A 15916-nucleotide genomic window follows, 5' to 3' on the forward strand; every position below is an offset into this window, starting at 1 on the left:
ATGACTCGTTTCCACGTCCATCTCGTCCTGGGATCAGGGCGGCTCCCCGCTCAGACTGAAGCTTGTGCTTCGTTTCTTATCTGGATTGAAGTTATCCCAGGCTTCCCCACTATCTCTACTTATTCCCACCCCTCCCCTACTTGCTCACTTACCTCACAAGCTCAGCGAGTCCAAGAAGCTACATGGCGACCCAAGCAAACTCAGTCCCGCATCCAACGCTCATTCAAGTCCGCATCGAATGTTTTCCCATTGTCCTCGACTTGATATCCTTCTTAGGTTGACCCCTTTGTGTAAGCGGTTTCATGCGATTCTCAAAAGGGAAGTGGTGACGATATCTTCCAGACCTGCAGACCAACAGAAGGTAAGATTCTCTACTACCGCTGTTGTCACTGTTGCTGACAAGAACTCGACGCAGGGCTTGCATAATCGTTGGCAGTAGGCACCGCTTACTCTTCCTATTCGAGGTGGCTTATAGAGCGGCGCAGCCCAGACATCCCAGCCTTCGCTACAGTGAAACCGGGCGAGGTTACTTTGATTCATCCCGCTATTTCTTCTCACGGCTGACCACATCATAAAGGTCTTCAAGATCGAGTGTGTTGGTCAGTTACTTTTCGGAAGAATTCACACACCCATGATGACATGAACACAAGACTGGACCGGAGCGCAGATAGGAAACAACGATAGTGCGTCAGGGGGCTCCTTCACGGAGGCTAGTACTTATCAGCTTCAGCCAGCGACGACGTGAAAAATGTCGACCTGAGCAAAGTGCATAACCTCTCGGGACCCATTGCCGTTGAAGGCGCAGAACCAGGCGACTGCCTTGTGGTGGATATCCTGGATGTTACACCGTTTGAGAAGATGCCTTGGGGATATACGGTCAATGTTTTCGTGCAGCTCTATATGGGACATTCGGGCTGATGAAGAGCAGGGAATTTTTGAACTGACTAACGGAGGTGGCTTATTTGGTGCGGGCTATTTTCCGCTCAAAACAACCCGCCATAAACTGCTCATTAGCCCAGGAATTCAACAGCAAAGCGTGCAAGGCCATCTGGGACTTCCATGGTAGTTTTCCTCAAGGGTTTTCCGGTTAAATCTGACCACAGTGACTCAGGAATTTATGCGAGCTCGCGGCATATTCCCGGGGTCCGTTTTGCGGGGGTGTCGCATCCAGGCCTCATTGGAACCGCTCCTTCTGCTGAATTGCTTGCAAAGTGGAACGAACGAGAAGGCGCATTGATCGCAGAGCACCCAAATGCCGTTCCTGCCGTCGCATTTGCACCGAACCCAGTCGGAGCATATGTTGGCCAAGACGGGCTTGATGAAGGAATAAGACAGAAGATCGCAGAGGAAGGCGCAAGGACAATTCCCGGCCGGGAACACGGAGGAAACTGCGATGTAGGCCAGGAGGCGCCAACTTGAGTGCTATTGCTGATATATCGCAGATTAAGAATCTCTCAAGAGGCTCGCGATGTTACTTCCCCGTATTCATCCCTGGCGCTAACCTTTCCGTTGGCGATCTGCATTTCTCACAAGGCGATGTTAGTCGCCTGGATTTGCCCTCACTATGAAAATCGCTGATTTGCAACTTTTCATTTAGGGGGAGGTAGTCTACTCTCTATACGCGTGAGCTTTGGCTGACCCCCCAAGCTTTCCTTCTGTGGTGCGATTGAGATGGTTCGTTGGCTCTAGCGTTTCATAATCGGCACTGAACCAGCGCGATAGGCAGGAATAATCACCTTCAAATGCGGAATCATCAAAGGCGGCGTCGAGAAGTTTGCACTGAAGCAGCCTATATTCCTTGTTTGTGTCATCCTCATCCAGGCCAGCCACTCGATAACACGCTACAGCCATCACCCATCGACCCTCTCTACTCGCAGAAGGTTATCTTTGAGGGCATTAGTGTCGACTATCGTCGGTTATCGTGGTTGATTTGTCAAGTCGCGCCGCTGATTATGGTGCAGATGGAGACGGAAAGCAGTACAACATGGATGCGTAGGCGTCAACGGGCCGCAGTCTGCTTTCACTGACTGGGCTTTCAGGACAGTCGCATATAAGCAGGCGGCTCTCAATGCAATTGCATATCTCATGAAGGTGTGTTTTATTGTTAAAATGTTTGTTTTCGGGGATCTCATTGTCGAATAGGTCGGATATAGTATGTACCACATCGTCTCCCTCGCCGGATTTCATCATTGTTTTTTGCTTCAGCCCGCGAACAAGCATGTATGTCCCAGTTCAACTCATCGCATCCACATTGATATTGAGTACTTCAAACAGATCTTCTGCTATCCGCTGCACCCGTCGAAAGCCATGTCGGCGCTCTCGTCGTAAGCTTCCGCTATTCAATTATCACCGGAATTCGCTTGAATTGGATCTCCATTGTGGCAGGACTCTCCCAATGCATGCGTCACGCTTGCTATTCCAACGGGCATCTTCGAACACGTATGTCGTCTACTTATTACTGAACCGCACTTCAGCAAATGTTACAGGACATCCTGCCTAAACCAGAAGGGCTCACCAAACAGGTCAGTCAGCGTTGTACTGATCATTCTTTCCTCCTTGCTCAGAGATGCACTTCAGGACTTCGGGCAATGCGCTATTAGAAGCGATGGAATTGTATAATAACGAGAACCATCAATCCTGGGTAGTTCAAACTGAAGTTGTACATCTATACTTTGTCCACACTCGCGGTCAATATCGTTCCAACGGTTCAGAAATATAGTGTGTGTTGGTTTCGAATATATAACGGAGTGGGCAGCAGACTGAAAACAAAATCGTATGAAGAGCTCGACGGTGGAACTTAGCACAGTAAAAAATAAAATAAAACAACCAGCAGCAACAAGGAAAACTACGACACCTGTGCGATTCGAACGCACGCGTGCAAAGCACACAGGCTTAGCAGGCCTGCCCGTTAACCACTCCGGCAAAGTGTCGGTTGTGCAACATGGCTTAGACACTGTCCATATCAGCGGGGCACCGGTGTAAATCCCTCTCCCAAACCCATAGCAATAGATGCTCACACACACATACACACACGTAGTGCTCCATTAACTATGACTGGATTCAAAGAGTAGTTAGGAAGGTGTCTGAAACTGGTGCAGGGCTGTGTGGCAAGAAAAACAAGTAGCAGGTCAGGCTGGATTAGCAGCTTTCAAGTTTAGCAGTGCTGTCTACAAAGCATATGATGCCATGAAGCAGCCACTTACAAAGCTAGGACACACTTACATCACTGTCACTGTCACTATCCATGACCCTCAAACAAACTGGTGTTTCGATGGGGGAGGTAATTAAGTGATGCCAGGGCTACTAGAGGAGCAGGTTTGTCCTGTCAAAGCCAAAATAGAGGCTAGATGGTTGACTGACCATATCCCTTAGTCATGTCAATAATACTGAACATTAATAGCTTATTTTACCACAATCTTGTAGGCCTACTATATATTGCTTAGAAAAAGATAGGTGGTAGCCCAAAAATCAGAGAAACATTAGGTCCAAAGATGTGATAAATATGGACCAAATATGAGATTTTATTCATAGGATTAAAAGGATTGTATATATAGCTCTCATTCATACCACCTTTGGAAAACTACACATACTTATTTATAATTTATAAAAGACATAACAGCAGATGACGAGCTGCTTGAGTCAATTCGTAGCGGCTATGCACTTGACAAATGGACGATGAAGCTGCCACCACTGCTAGGCTCACTGCTGGGGTTGCGAACAGACAACGGTCTGTGGTTCATAAATGAACACTTGGTGATCCCTCGTGCTCACAACCTGTATGCGGTTTTCTTTCAGATAGCACATGATGTATTGGGCCACTTTGGGTTCAATAAATCCTATGCGTCATTGTGTGATAGTTACTATTGGCCCAATATGCGGAAGGAACCTGAATCTTGCTACATCCCTGCGTTCCCAGATTGCCAGCACAACAAATCGAGCACTAGATGCAAACCGGGCCTACTACACCCGCTGCCTATTCCAGATGACAGGTGTGATTCTGTGGCAATAGACTTTGTAGGTCCACTACCAGAGGATGATGGCTACAACTGCCTGGCAACGTTGACCAATCACCTCAGTTCAGATGTACAGTTGCTTCTGACTCGGACAGACATTTCTGCGGAGGATTTTGCACTCTTGTTCTTTGACAGGTGGTACTGTGAGAACGGCCTTCCACTGGAGTTGGTCACGGACCAGGACAAACTCTTTGTATCGAAGTTCTGGAAGGCCCTTCACAAGCTGACGGGAGTGAAACTGAAGATGTCTACAGCGTATCACCCTCAGACAGATGGTGCAAGTGAACAAATGAACAAGACAGTGATATAGTGCATTTATTACCATGTCAGTGCAAATCAACGGGGTTGGGTCCATGTGCTGCCACGGATCAGGTTTGCGATTATGAACACGGTGAACACTTCAACGGGCTATTTGGATTTCCAGCTGTGCTATGGGCGTGCACCGAGAATCATGCCTCCAATCGTGAATCATGGGGACAGATCCTTGGTGGCAGAATTTGTTAATGCCCAAGCAATCATTGACAAGCTAGATAACAATATCGCGGAAGCGCGCGATAACATGATTGCAGCTAAGGCAACATAGGCGGAACCAGCAAATAAAACATGTAAACCAAACCCACCTTTCAAAATTGGTGACCATGTTGTGCTGAGCACGGGTAAAAGGCGGAAGCATTACCTGAAACTAGGGAAAGGCCAAGTGGCTAAGTTCCTGGTTTGGAGCGATGGTGTCATGGATAAGACCCAGCCCGTCCACTCCGGCGCTGGTGTTGGGCCATCGTGGGCCCGTAACACGCAGCACGTGATGACGGGGAACATGCGCCCCAGTAGGAGGAATGCACATGTGGGAAGCACGTGACCGAGAACGATGCGTCGAGCCGTTGTCAAGCCCAACTCGACACCAGGGGACGGGGAGGAGTGCTAGGAGGTTAGGGGTAGCGCCTGGCCCACAAGGGATGTATGATCGTCCCCTCTGCGTCCAGGAACGAGGGCAAGGAGGAGCAGGAAAGGCCAAAGTGTCTAATCACCCCTTTGCGGGCCCGCATATATAATGCGCAATAGCGTACCATGTACTCTATCGCTTAGATCGTCTGAAGAACTACCTTTCTCCGTGCAAGGAGGTGCCAACAACTCATCGGGCCCGACACGACCCGATTCGAACCTTCAACCACCGACAGCGTGACGGAGGGACCAAGTTAACGGGCCCTTTTGGTTTCAATCTACCCCACTCGCCGTACTCGTGGGCCCGACGATCTGTCTGTTCTGTTCCGGGCACGCGTTCTTAGGAGGAGTCCTTGCACGGCCCGACCCGCAGTCTGACAGATGGCCTTTCAAGATCGTCTCCATACATGACAAGGCATTAATGGTTACCTTGAACATGAAAGGGCATGAGAATTTGTATCTAGTTTTCCACATGTCGGAAGTTAAGCTGTTTGTGGAGAATGCTAATGAAATGTTTCCTGGCAGGGCATTGGACCATCCTCCACCTGTCCTAACCCTGGACGGAGGAGAGGAATTTTTGGTTGAATGAATTGTGGATGAGCGTAAACACCGGAACAGGAGACAGTTCAAGGTACGGTGGTATGGCGATGGCCATGAGGATGATGAATGGGTTGATGAGTCTGAAGTCGAGGACTTAGAGCATCTCAATGCTTGGGAGGCTGGCCTCAGCCAAGACAGTATCACAGAGCATAGTCTGGCAGAAGAACAGTCAGTGCTAACAGCAGTCATGCCAGCACCCGACAGCACAGAATCCTCGGATATCCAAACTCACTTGCGAAGACGAGATTCGCAGGGTAGGGTTGTCATGTTTGCCACGTAACCCAGATCTACTGGTATGTGAAGCGCTTGCAGTTAACATTAGTTGGGAGGGTAGTTTTTTCTCTGAGAAGGGGAGGGTGTAAACCTGGCCTTATGCCAGTTTCACAGGTAGTCACGGTCACTTCTTTTCTTTCTTCTTTCTACATCATCTGTACATATTCATAGTTGGAATCCCCCTCACACAAGGGTCTTTGTAGAATGGTGTGCTAAACAGTGTTGATACACTGCTGGCTACATGCTATGACTGCTGACCCATTTCATTCAATTAGGCCGGTCACGGTCACATCTGATTTTTTGGCTGAAATATTTCAGCAGGTCACAGGTCACAGCCAAATTATTTGGTCCCAAAGTGTCCCAATTAGGAAGATTTTCAAATTTTCCATGCCTGTGGTGTGCCGAATTTCCTAATCAGGTAAGAGGCCATGCAAAATTTGGCCTGCGGCCAAATAGTTACAGGCCACAGGCCCGCTGAATTGATTGAAATGGGTCAGTAGTACTCTGTTGCTAGCTAGCTTTCATATCAGTACATTGACTATTATTAATAAGTACTATACTTACTCCTATCACAGTACACATAATAATTACAATTTTTTTTTTTTTTTTTTTTTTTGAATATTAGGTGCTAAACAAGTGGGCCTAAATTAGGGCCCTAAGCCTATATAGGCCCTATATCATCCAAAAGGTTCATTTAGGGCCCCGAATTATAAGAACATCACTGATTCCGGGACAGGAGTTTCAATAAACTATGACATAACATGACAAACCCTAGTTGATATCCCAAACAGCAGAGTGATTGTGACATACAGAAAGTTTCCGACTATATACTTACTATATCCAAAATCATCCTTCAAGAAGAGTTGGAAGTAGTATTCCACAAATCCTCTTTTCACTATTTTTCTATATCCTGTCAATTCCCACTACAGTAAAATTTGAATAATTCATGGTAGGCAAGAATCTCAGCACAGGTCTGAGTCCTGTTTGGCCAGAATAAGTAATATCGTTACCGTTTGGAATGTTTGGGCAATGAGAAATGGACATGGAGGGGCCTCAATTACTGGAAGGAACACACTAGAAAAACAACCCGTCAAATGCGAAGGCAAGGCCAGTGAGTAAGACATGCCCAGGAAGTGGTGGCATTACATGCACTATTGAGAGCAGAAGCAAATATACTAGCTAGTCCTACTATATTGAGTTTTCACGTTGTCCTCAATTATCTCTGAGTTCGATATGTGCCAATTGCGGCCTCCTCCCGACCAAGGTACTCTCTCTGAAGGGCATCTAATCCTCGGAAAGTCGTCTCCCCACACAGCTCCCGCACGATCGCAGCTATGTCGTCGAGAACCTTGGGAAATTTTCAGTGTCTGAAGGCATAAATGACAGCCGACATACCGTAAGAATGCTTCCTAGAGCAATAACAGCTGTATATTCCCGTCAGTACAGGGATCAAGTGAGTAGACACCATCCATACCAGTAGAATGTGTTGGCAGTTGTTCATCCTGACCGAAATAAACATGCATATAGGTACAAATCACACAATAGGGCTCACCATCAACACGCTCAGCGAAAGCTCCTTGAAACCGATACTGGCGCCGTCGACCTTGCCGCCCTTGAGCTCAGTCGCATGCGAATCGACATCCTCCTCGCCATCCGATGCATCATCGAGACTGGGAGCTGCAGATTGTTGGGGCATCGATAGTGCAGGCTCGCCGAGGGCCGCGTTGTTCAGTGCGCGGATGAGCGTTTCGTGGTACAAAAGTCGATCTCGGAGCAGAGGAAGCGAAGCAGGAATCGGTCGTCCGGCTATAAGGGAATGCGACAAGATGTCGATGGTGGAGAAAATGTCCGAAAGCTATTCCAAGCCTCGGTCAAACTTATAATACCATACATAAACCCCATACGAGATTCGGATTCAAGAACGGTGTCTGCGTAGTGAGGTTTAAATCCAAGCATGCAATAGAATGAAAATATACTGACACGTTCGACCAGAATGCTACACCACGTAGGGTCCAGTTTGGAGAATGCGCCCGTCAAAAGTGCCAAACAAGTTGCCAATCTCAATCTGGATAACCATGTCAATTTGAAGTGCAGTAGAGGCATCTGACAACGGATACTCTTTTTGATGAAGCGCCGCATACTGGTCATGAGGCCAAAGTCCCCTAAGGCTCGGCATAAGAGGCATTCGACGACACGGACGAATAAGAACCCACTGTACTTGTGGCTCCCATCGGGCAGTTACCAAGGACGGCGCCAATCCTTGCAATCGCTCCTATAACATCATTAGTAGTCAACTCCAGAGCGGATACATGGATATGTAACATACAATTAAAATCAATATTCGCTGGGAAACCCGTCGAATTCGGCGCTCCTTTGGAGACACCTTATCTCGCGGCGTCATATCCAAATGGTCGATCTCCTCCTTCTCTAAATGGCCCGCTCGAGCACGGGTTTCTTCGGCAAGAAAATCCTCCACCTGCTGCCCAAAGAGGAACCCAATCTCGTGCAGGGACGCAGCAACCGTCCGCCGAACTAGTGTTCTGCTCGAAGTTGGACGCGGGAAAAGCATGATGATACCCTAAGGACGATTAACTTGAGAGCAATGAGCAAAAGATTGACGGACTGCGCCAGTAAATCCAATCATAACCAGCAGCCTAAAAAAACATGACACTTTCAGTTTGGAGGGCTACAGGACACCACACTCACGCTCTTCGCCATCCAAGACTTATTCCGACCCCTTGGTTACCAATGACGACGAGGTGGGTGTCGAGCCACGAGTAGCCAACGACGAAGACACCGGTGATACCAATCATGGACCAGAGTAGCATCTGCGTTGGTGGCGCCGATATCCTAGCGACCAGAAATGGAGCAACGAAAACGGTCTGGAGAATGAAAAAATGAGATAGTATTAGATAGAAAAAGAAAAATCCATGTACCGTAACGACAACAACAGCATACGGGTTACCGCTTGTGTGAAGGCCTGGTGCCGCAATATACCACATAACCATTCCGAGCAGCAATCCCAAGCCTGTTCCCACGAGCCTGGTTGCAACACCGAAGAGCTGGTCGCCAGCATAGGTTGCCAGTCCCATTTGGCCCATAATCAACGCCCACAGCCCCTTGTTGGAGTAGTAGAACCAAGCTGAGTGTGGAACAACTGAAGGAACCCAGAATGCAAGCGACAAGAATGCATGGCGAAGGGCAAAAATGCCCTCGTCCGATTTGAAGAATCGAAGGCCACTGCCTATGCGCACGCTCAGTCTGCCCAGAGTGGAAGTAGGCTCGCGGGCATCTGGATTTTTCGCTGTAATGTGTTGTGAGAAAGATGATATAGCTGAGATGATAAACGCATACGACGGGCCGGTGTCAATTCTCGCTCTTCTTCTTCTCGTTCTTCGAAAGCTGTTTCGGATATGTCCTCTGTGCTAGATTCTGCTTCGTGAATTTCAGCATCATCATACACCGCTGGGTCACGATGAATGCCCATCGCAAGCGGCGAGCTATCTAGCGGGGCAGGAGCTCGGCTTGTCATCTTTCTCCAAAGTTTGCCGAAGCCACTGGGAAGCCATAGTCGGGGATGAGGGCGACGAGAATCAAGGTCCGTTGCGAGAGCAAGGAGAGAAAGTAGACGAGCCCCGAAGGCGTCTACCGTATCGCAAAAGACGAAACATATGAAGAGTGATCTTACATATTGATGAGCACCATATATGTAAGTATCAAGTAAGAGGCCAGACTCACCGAACAGCAAACATCCCATTTCCTGAACCAGACACCAGCTCCTGCTTGAGTTTCCCTGTCCCCGGATCGAAGAACCGCTCGTATGGCTTGATCAACCCAATCCGCCCCTCCTTTCGCCACTGTTCGAGTCGGTCTTTGAGCTCCGCAGTAACATTGACCAACGCTGAATGGCTCTTTTCGATATCCGTCTTGCTTCTTTTGCGAACTAGACTTGTCCACCGCCCGGAATTACACTCGTCGAACCAGACCCGAAGTGCTTTCATGCTCTTCTCGCATGTCGTTCGCAACGGTAAGGATGCTTCAGCGAGAATGGGGACCAGGTCGTCCAACGCATGCCCATGTGCAAGTTCTCGCTGAGCCAAAACCCGTCTCCGCCTTGCGAACCGCGTTTCATGCGTTGACAGCTTGGGGGTGCTGCTTGTAGATGGAATATTGCGCTCCTTCTCTATCGCGGCAGCGCGATCAGCATCCTTCCTGTCGTCTTCATGGATAGCCGACACAGCTGTTTGAAAGGCCACAAGAGCGCTAGAATAATTCAGTGGTTGTTCTTAGACAACGGGATAACATACGCAACGCGGAAACCTAGCGCTCGAATCTCTGGTGCAATACGCTTCAAATCGCCGGGCCCAAGTCTTCCCATGCTTATTTCGAGATCGATAAGCCCAATCTGGGCTCCAAGCGCCGCTAAACCTCCCGACAAACCCGCCCTAGCTGCGGAACTCTGGAATGGCTTGTTTTTAGCAACATATGCTTCGGCTTATGAAAAATTGACCTTTGCTGCACCAGCAGCCCATTGAGCTGTATCTGACGGACGAGAATGGAGGGCGGCTGATTGGAGAGAGAGAAGTGAAGAGGCAGGCTGTGGGAGCCATAAGTAAAGATCTTGTGCTTGGAATGGAAACATTCCCCGAAGAAGGCCGTATCGACTGTGGTCCTATTCGAAGTCAGTTTGTGGCTTCTCGGTAGAAAAAACACATACAGCCAGACGTGGTTGAGGCTTTCGGGGAAGATGAGGACAAGGGAGGTGATTGCGATGGCGAGATAGTAGGCGGTCGGGATAAGGAACATCTTGGCAATTAAGTAGTTTTGCGAGGGCAACACTGTAGAAGGTAAGATGGTATTAGGAGCAGAACAAAATAGATGACACACGAGGTCCAATGGTGCAAACTGCGTCGAGAACGATGGTCCCGAATATTCCGGTAAGCATGAGACGAGGCACTCTAGCACGGACGACGCCGAAGAAGAAAGTTCCGATAAAGAAAAACGCGCCATAAACCGCTGAAGAACGTGGGTCGAGGAAATATCCATGGAAGATTTGTTCTTGCAACTTTAAAAGAAAGGTGAGTAGTGAGCACAAGAGGTGACCGTAGTCACGTACCTGAAGCTGCGATTGAGCTGCTGTTAGGTTTGCTGCCGCGCCAGCCTGGCGTAGTAGTCCCACCCTCTGTGCCAACAACGCCTTATCCTGAACATGTAGCGCTGAGACCATTGCTGCCACGCCCCACGCCCACCCAAGCAGCATCCCCACCACGAGCGTCAAGCTTGCGAAGATAAACAGACTCAACGCCAGCGAAGGCGGAAGGAGGATGCCCACAATCATTGAAAAGAAGCCGGCTTGGCCCATCGACTGGAGGGTAGCATTATCAACGATAAGAACGACGGTAGCGGCGAGAACGAGGATACATCTTGTCCATGTTTTGAGAGTCCGCCGCGTGCTGAGTGCGGGTCTCAGCCACGCGAAGAAGCTCGAATATGGGTTGGATGTCTTGTTCGTGCCACCAGCAGCGATTTCTTCTTGTGGAGGAGTGGCAGGGGCCCCCTCCTTTTCGTGGGAGCTGCCGCTCATGTGGTGGTACAAAAAAAGAGGTGGAGGAAGGGAAGGAAAAGATGGTGATGTCACGTGTGGCTGGGGAAGACTCAAGAGGTTTGGAGACAAAATTCCCAGGCAGCAGGTTGCCTTTGAGAGCCACGGATAAGAGAGGGTTGTTCGGCTTGAAGGAGTGTTCTGCTTGAGCACACAGGGATATCGCTGTTTATGCATGCAGGATCAGCCCCGACGATATCAGCTTAGTCGTACAACATTACGCGTTAATTAAATTGCCCCCGGCGCTCATTTCCTGATTCTGTCGTGATGAACCCTCCGACGTTCCCGTGCCCGACCGCCCAGGGCTCTCCGACTCGTAAATAGACCACTGACAGTGATGACGTTGCGAAATACCGCCTCCAACCTCTAACGGTGCCTCCAAACTTGAATCACCCGTCCTCAGGTCTGGCGTCGAGTTGTGGCGCTGACGATGGGCTCTTCGACCCGCTTCAGCGGCAAAGTGGATCCCTTCCAACTCGGTACTGTCGAGGCCCTCTGTCCGCGCGCCAACGGGGGCCATTTCTTGCATGTTTAGGATAAGGCGACATATTAGTACGATGGACAAGCTAGGTTGGAGACGTCAATTGGCATGGAATGGGAGGATGGATTGGCACATACGATGTAGTCCACCAAGATAGTAACCCGGCGATAATGATCTGGGTGGATGGAAGGTTAGCTAGAAACAAAGCTGAGGTTTTAAAGTCTACGAACATCGCCCAACTGAGAAACGAGTAAGTAAGCTGGTCGATACAAGCGGAAATGGACTCACAAAACACGTCAACACGTTCGCCAGGTTCGCGAGGACGATTATGCTTTCATGAATTAGCCACACTGGACACATTCACACATGCACAAACATACCCAAAGTACAATGCTCCTTGAGACAAATTCAGCGGCGTCAGGGTAAGGCTTCAACGACACATGTAACATACCATCTCGTGCCATACGCTCAATAAGAGAGCTCGGAAGAGCGGTCATCACAGCCTGCTCCTGGTAGGCGCGATAGACAGTCAGACCGAACACCATGGTATCCGAAACCATTTGTGCGATCCAAGTTCCTCCTAAACGGAGGCCTCTACAGGTAAATTGAGCATGACGGAGTTCAAGCAAAGTAAACTTTGAACATGCGTTTTATGCGGAATCGCCGTATGACATCCCACCATTCCCGGAGCATCTAACATTCGGGGTCGTCCATATGTGGCTATAGTCCACTGAGATGATGATAAGTTATTGAAAAGAAACGAGAATGCGAGTGCGTACTATCCCAAGACCGAGATTAAGATTTGCGACAACCCAGATAGGCCCGAGGAGCCATAAAGAACGGCCATACATTGCGAAAACTCGAAGAAAAAGGGTCGCTGTGAACGGATTCAAGGGGGGGAATGTGAGGCACTTGAAGGGAAGTACTCACCTTGAACCAGACACTCTTGCAGAACCAACAGGGCTTCAAGCACATTCTCCATTATTTCGCAGCTATTGCATCATGAGCGTTGCTCCGACCAGGAAATCATCAGTCAGACCTCTGCCGCACCCAACTCAGCACTGGAAGCATTTCACGAGGACCACGCACCCTTTCGTTTAGCCGCCCGAAGTAGAACACGAGGATAACACCGCTGGACACGAGAGCGGTGTACCTTACAAGCAGGTACCACCACGTGCTCGGCTTCAAGTTCCTCCCCCAGACCAGCTTGACTTCCTCAGGGAACACCAGGAGGTGGTCGTAGACCAGCAGCACTAAATGCCATCGATAATCCAGCAACAGGCTTGGCCCGGAAGACGCACCGAGACCAGCTAGAAACAAGTTGCGGTACATCCGGCTGCAAATCGCACATGAGCACAGCACGTTTTCCGGCAGGAAAGAAAGAAGACGCGACGACGCAACTGGTCCCACACAAATGTTTCGTAGTCGAGTCCGCCGAGGTCGTAGTGGTCCGCCATGTCCCAGACCGAGGGTCAAGAGGACGGAAAGCATACCGCGAAAATCCATTCCCACCACCGCGATACGATATATACCCATGCCAGAAGACAGCAGAAGCGGCCGCGGGCGGAAAGACGGAGAAATGAAATGACATCACCCCAGATGGCACTTGGCATGCTTCGAATGTATCCCACACCAAACATGCAGCATTCGTGCATGCAACAAACCTCCAATGCCGCAAAAAATCCACGAATATCCTTGGATTATGGTTTTAGTCTGCAGGGCTGAACGAAAAACATGCATACCTGGAGGCCTGGCGCTTACATTGAAGAATCAGTCACCCTGAAATGCTTATTTCGCGCCTAGAGTGTCCCGTCCTAGTAAGCGAATTAATTTTTTGAAGGACGTGATGAATGAAATTACCGCTTCAAGTTATGGCTATGACGTAACTAGTGTAATACCGGCATTCGTTGATTCATGAAAAAAGAGTGCACCTTTTGGGTAGAAGCAAAAAATGAAAGCTGTTCTCGATAGCCCCGAATCCGGCGAGAATATAGTGTGCGAAATGCAGCATGCGTCGGGTTGAACTCTGCAGCCTGTATAGCTCTTTAAATTTAGTATTACGTGCATAAATTAAAAACTCGGATAGCGATATTGAAAAAAATGATACATACCGGAATTGTCCATTCTCTCCATTCCGAGTTTCCCTGGTCCTGTTGACCCTGCATACGAAGCGATACTAGATAGTGGGGTGGTGGTGACGCACGAACGTGAGGAATTGAATTTTGAGTCCATCGCATGATTCGCATCTCCTCCCCGCTCCGATAAATAAGATGCGTTGCGTGCACCCTGTCAGATAGGCGCTTCTCGGCCGTCCATGGACACAACACGCCCGGGCCGGGCCGAAAGTGGGAATCATTACCTCGTCATCGCAGCTGAGTGAGCATTGCACATCCCGTCGGAACTGAGCATCTTTTAGAACGGCTTCCACAGCTCAATCTGTTGGCCAAAACGTTGAGCATGCACCTCGAAAGCCTGTCAGAGCCGGATTTTACTGAAAAATAGATGCAAGCTGCACCTCGTATCATCAGTAGGAGTCAAGACAGATATCGATGAGGAAGCCAAGTAGAGGTGTACACGCCGCGCATTTGCTATACAGACAGTTCAAATGAGTCGTCAACTCCATCGATGATTTGTCGAAGAAGTTGTGAGAAGTTGGGCTCCGGAGACGGTTGAGCAATGAGCAGGGTCTTTTACGGTTGACGAGTCTGGATTTGGAATGACTTGATGCGTTAGTTAGAAGTTCTTGCAGTGGAACACTAGAAGACCGCTTCACTGCGGCTTCAGGATGTTGAAATTCCGAGGTGATCCGATGGGATCAAAGTGAGCGAGGAATCTGTTTGCAATCACACTCCGGTTAGGAATCTGTGCGTTAGGGCAAACGATGCCCTACGCTGACTATCTATTCTGTTTTATATACTAGTTATACATTCTTCTAGTATATTCTAAGGGAATCAGGAAAATATCAGTCAGCATAAGGTGGAAAGTGCCAGAACATTCCGGCGAGTCACACTGAGACCATCAAAACTTCAACACTCCCCCATGACGAGCCGCTCCCCCATTCCGTCTGTGCTCCCCCATCAACTGATTGCCGTCCATAGATACCTCTGGCATCATGTAGTACACCAAGTTACGCAGCCCTTTGGCAGTTCGTCGCCGGCTCGCGCGCCTCATCCGCAAGTGTCAGCACACTCGGATTGCCGAGGCCTACATGTCCAGATCGTCACGGTCAAAGTACTGTTTGGGTTTTGGACATGGGTGCCGTCGGGAGTAAATATCCAGGGTGGGAAGGTAGGAATTTGTTGATTAGAAATGGATATAGGGTAGGTGGGGGGTATAGTCGATGAAGGAAGGGGTGCATCCAATTTCATCATTGAGCGTCGTCGTCGGTCCGCGGTGCAAGCAGCAATAGGTGCGGGGAGGACGGCTGAGGTGCCGACAGGCCGCGTGAATGCCGCATAAGCAGCGGGCAGCAATGGCGCTCGCTCCGATTGTGAGCGGGTAGCCAGTGGGACAGAGAGCAGGTCCCAGGGGTGTTGATCCGGCTGAGTTGAGGGCCGGGTCAGAGGCGCAATGAGCAGCGCGTCGGATAGCGCAGCCATGGCGGGAGATCGGCGATGCTCCGGTGGCGAGCGGAAGGCCGAAGGTGGGACAGCGGTTGCCAAGTCCCGGAGTAAGGTGGTGCAGTGAGCGAGAAGAATCCAGCACGCCGGCGGCGTCAATGCCGACAGTTCGATCGCATCAGAGCGATGGGGGTGGAGTGGTTGCCAGCCTGAGAACACAAGAGTGGCGGCAGCCAGTTGCGAGAGGCAGAGGGCGGCGGCCTCAAGCGGGGAACGGGCTCGGCGCGGCGTCGATGAATCCGAGACGTCGTGGGAGCGCGTGGGAACGCCAAGCGAAGAAGCGCGGAGGTGACGTGAGCTTCGGCGCGTGGAGCCGATGGGCAGTGGCCAAGGGATGGCGGTCGACGGTGAGGTCGGACAGTGGCCAATCGCATACGCGGGCGAGGCG

The 15916-nt window shown here is 49.8% G+C and overlaps 2 protein-coding genes across 2 annotated transcripts; one reads left to right on the top strand and one right to left on the bottom strand.

Annotated features, from left to right (window-relative positions):
* Nucleotides 1-158: 158 nt before the first annotated feature.
* On the top strand, nt 159-2600 carry MIND_00196600 (Acetamidase Formamidase; the record flags this gene model as incomplete). Its single annotated transcript, XM_037358872.1, has 23 exons — nt 159-227; nt 277-290; nt 343-435; nt 486-525; nt 578-599; nt 651-683; nt 731-876; nt 929-965; nt 1015-1062; nt 1112-1395; nt 1443-1538; nt 1598-1603; nt 1648-1674; nt 1723-1800; nt 1848-1911; nt 1962-1992; nt 2040-2091; nt 2143-2152; nt 2206-2220; nt 2275-2324; nt 2386-2439; nt 2487-2522; nt 2565-2600. The coding sequence occupies exons 1-23, from the start codon at nt 183-185 to the stop codon at nt 2598-2600; spliced, it is 1317 nt and encodes a 438-aa protein (XP_037223967.1). The 5' UTR covers nt 159-182.
* Nucleotides 2601-7041: 4441 nt separating this feature from the next.
* On the bottom strand, nt 7042-13365 carry MIND_00196700 (uncharacterized protein; the record flags this gene model as incomplete). The annotated part of the gene is made up of 35 exons (XM_037358873.1): nt 7042-7173; nt 7221-7249; nt 7300-7327; nt 7378-7680; nt 7730-7753; nt 7806-7890; nt 7943-7987; nt 8039-8097; nt 8152-8403; nt 8449-8479; nt 8532-8707; nt 8762-9129; nt 9180-9508; nt 9564-10088; nt 10133-10230; nt 10266-10284; nt 10336-10497; nt 10543-10663; nt 10713-10890; nt 10942-11028; nt 11075-11104; nt 11158-11190; nt 11247-11278; nt 11761-11993; nt 12046-12083; nt 12139-12147; nt 12197-12239; nt 12289-12304; nt 12360-12502; nt 12556-12638; nt 12688-12785; nt 12839-12900; nt 12948-13161; nt 13210-13244; nt 13310-13365. The coding sequence occupies 35 exons, from the start codon at nt 13363-13365 to the stop codon at nt 7042-7044; spliced, it is 4176 nt and encodes a 1391-aa protein (XP_037223968.1).
* Nucleotides 13366-15916: the final 2551 nt, after the last annotated feature.

The sequence above is a fragment of the Mycena indigotica genome, assembly GCF_014461135.1.
Source record: "Mycena indigotica strain 171206Taipei chromosome Unknown Mind.scaff0002, whole genome shotgun sequence".
NCBI lineage: Eukaryota > Fungi > Basidiomycota > Agaricomycetes > Agaricales > Mycenaceae > Mycena > Mycena indigotica.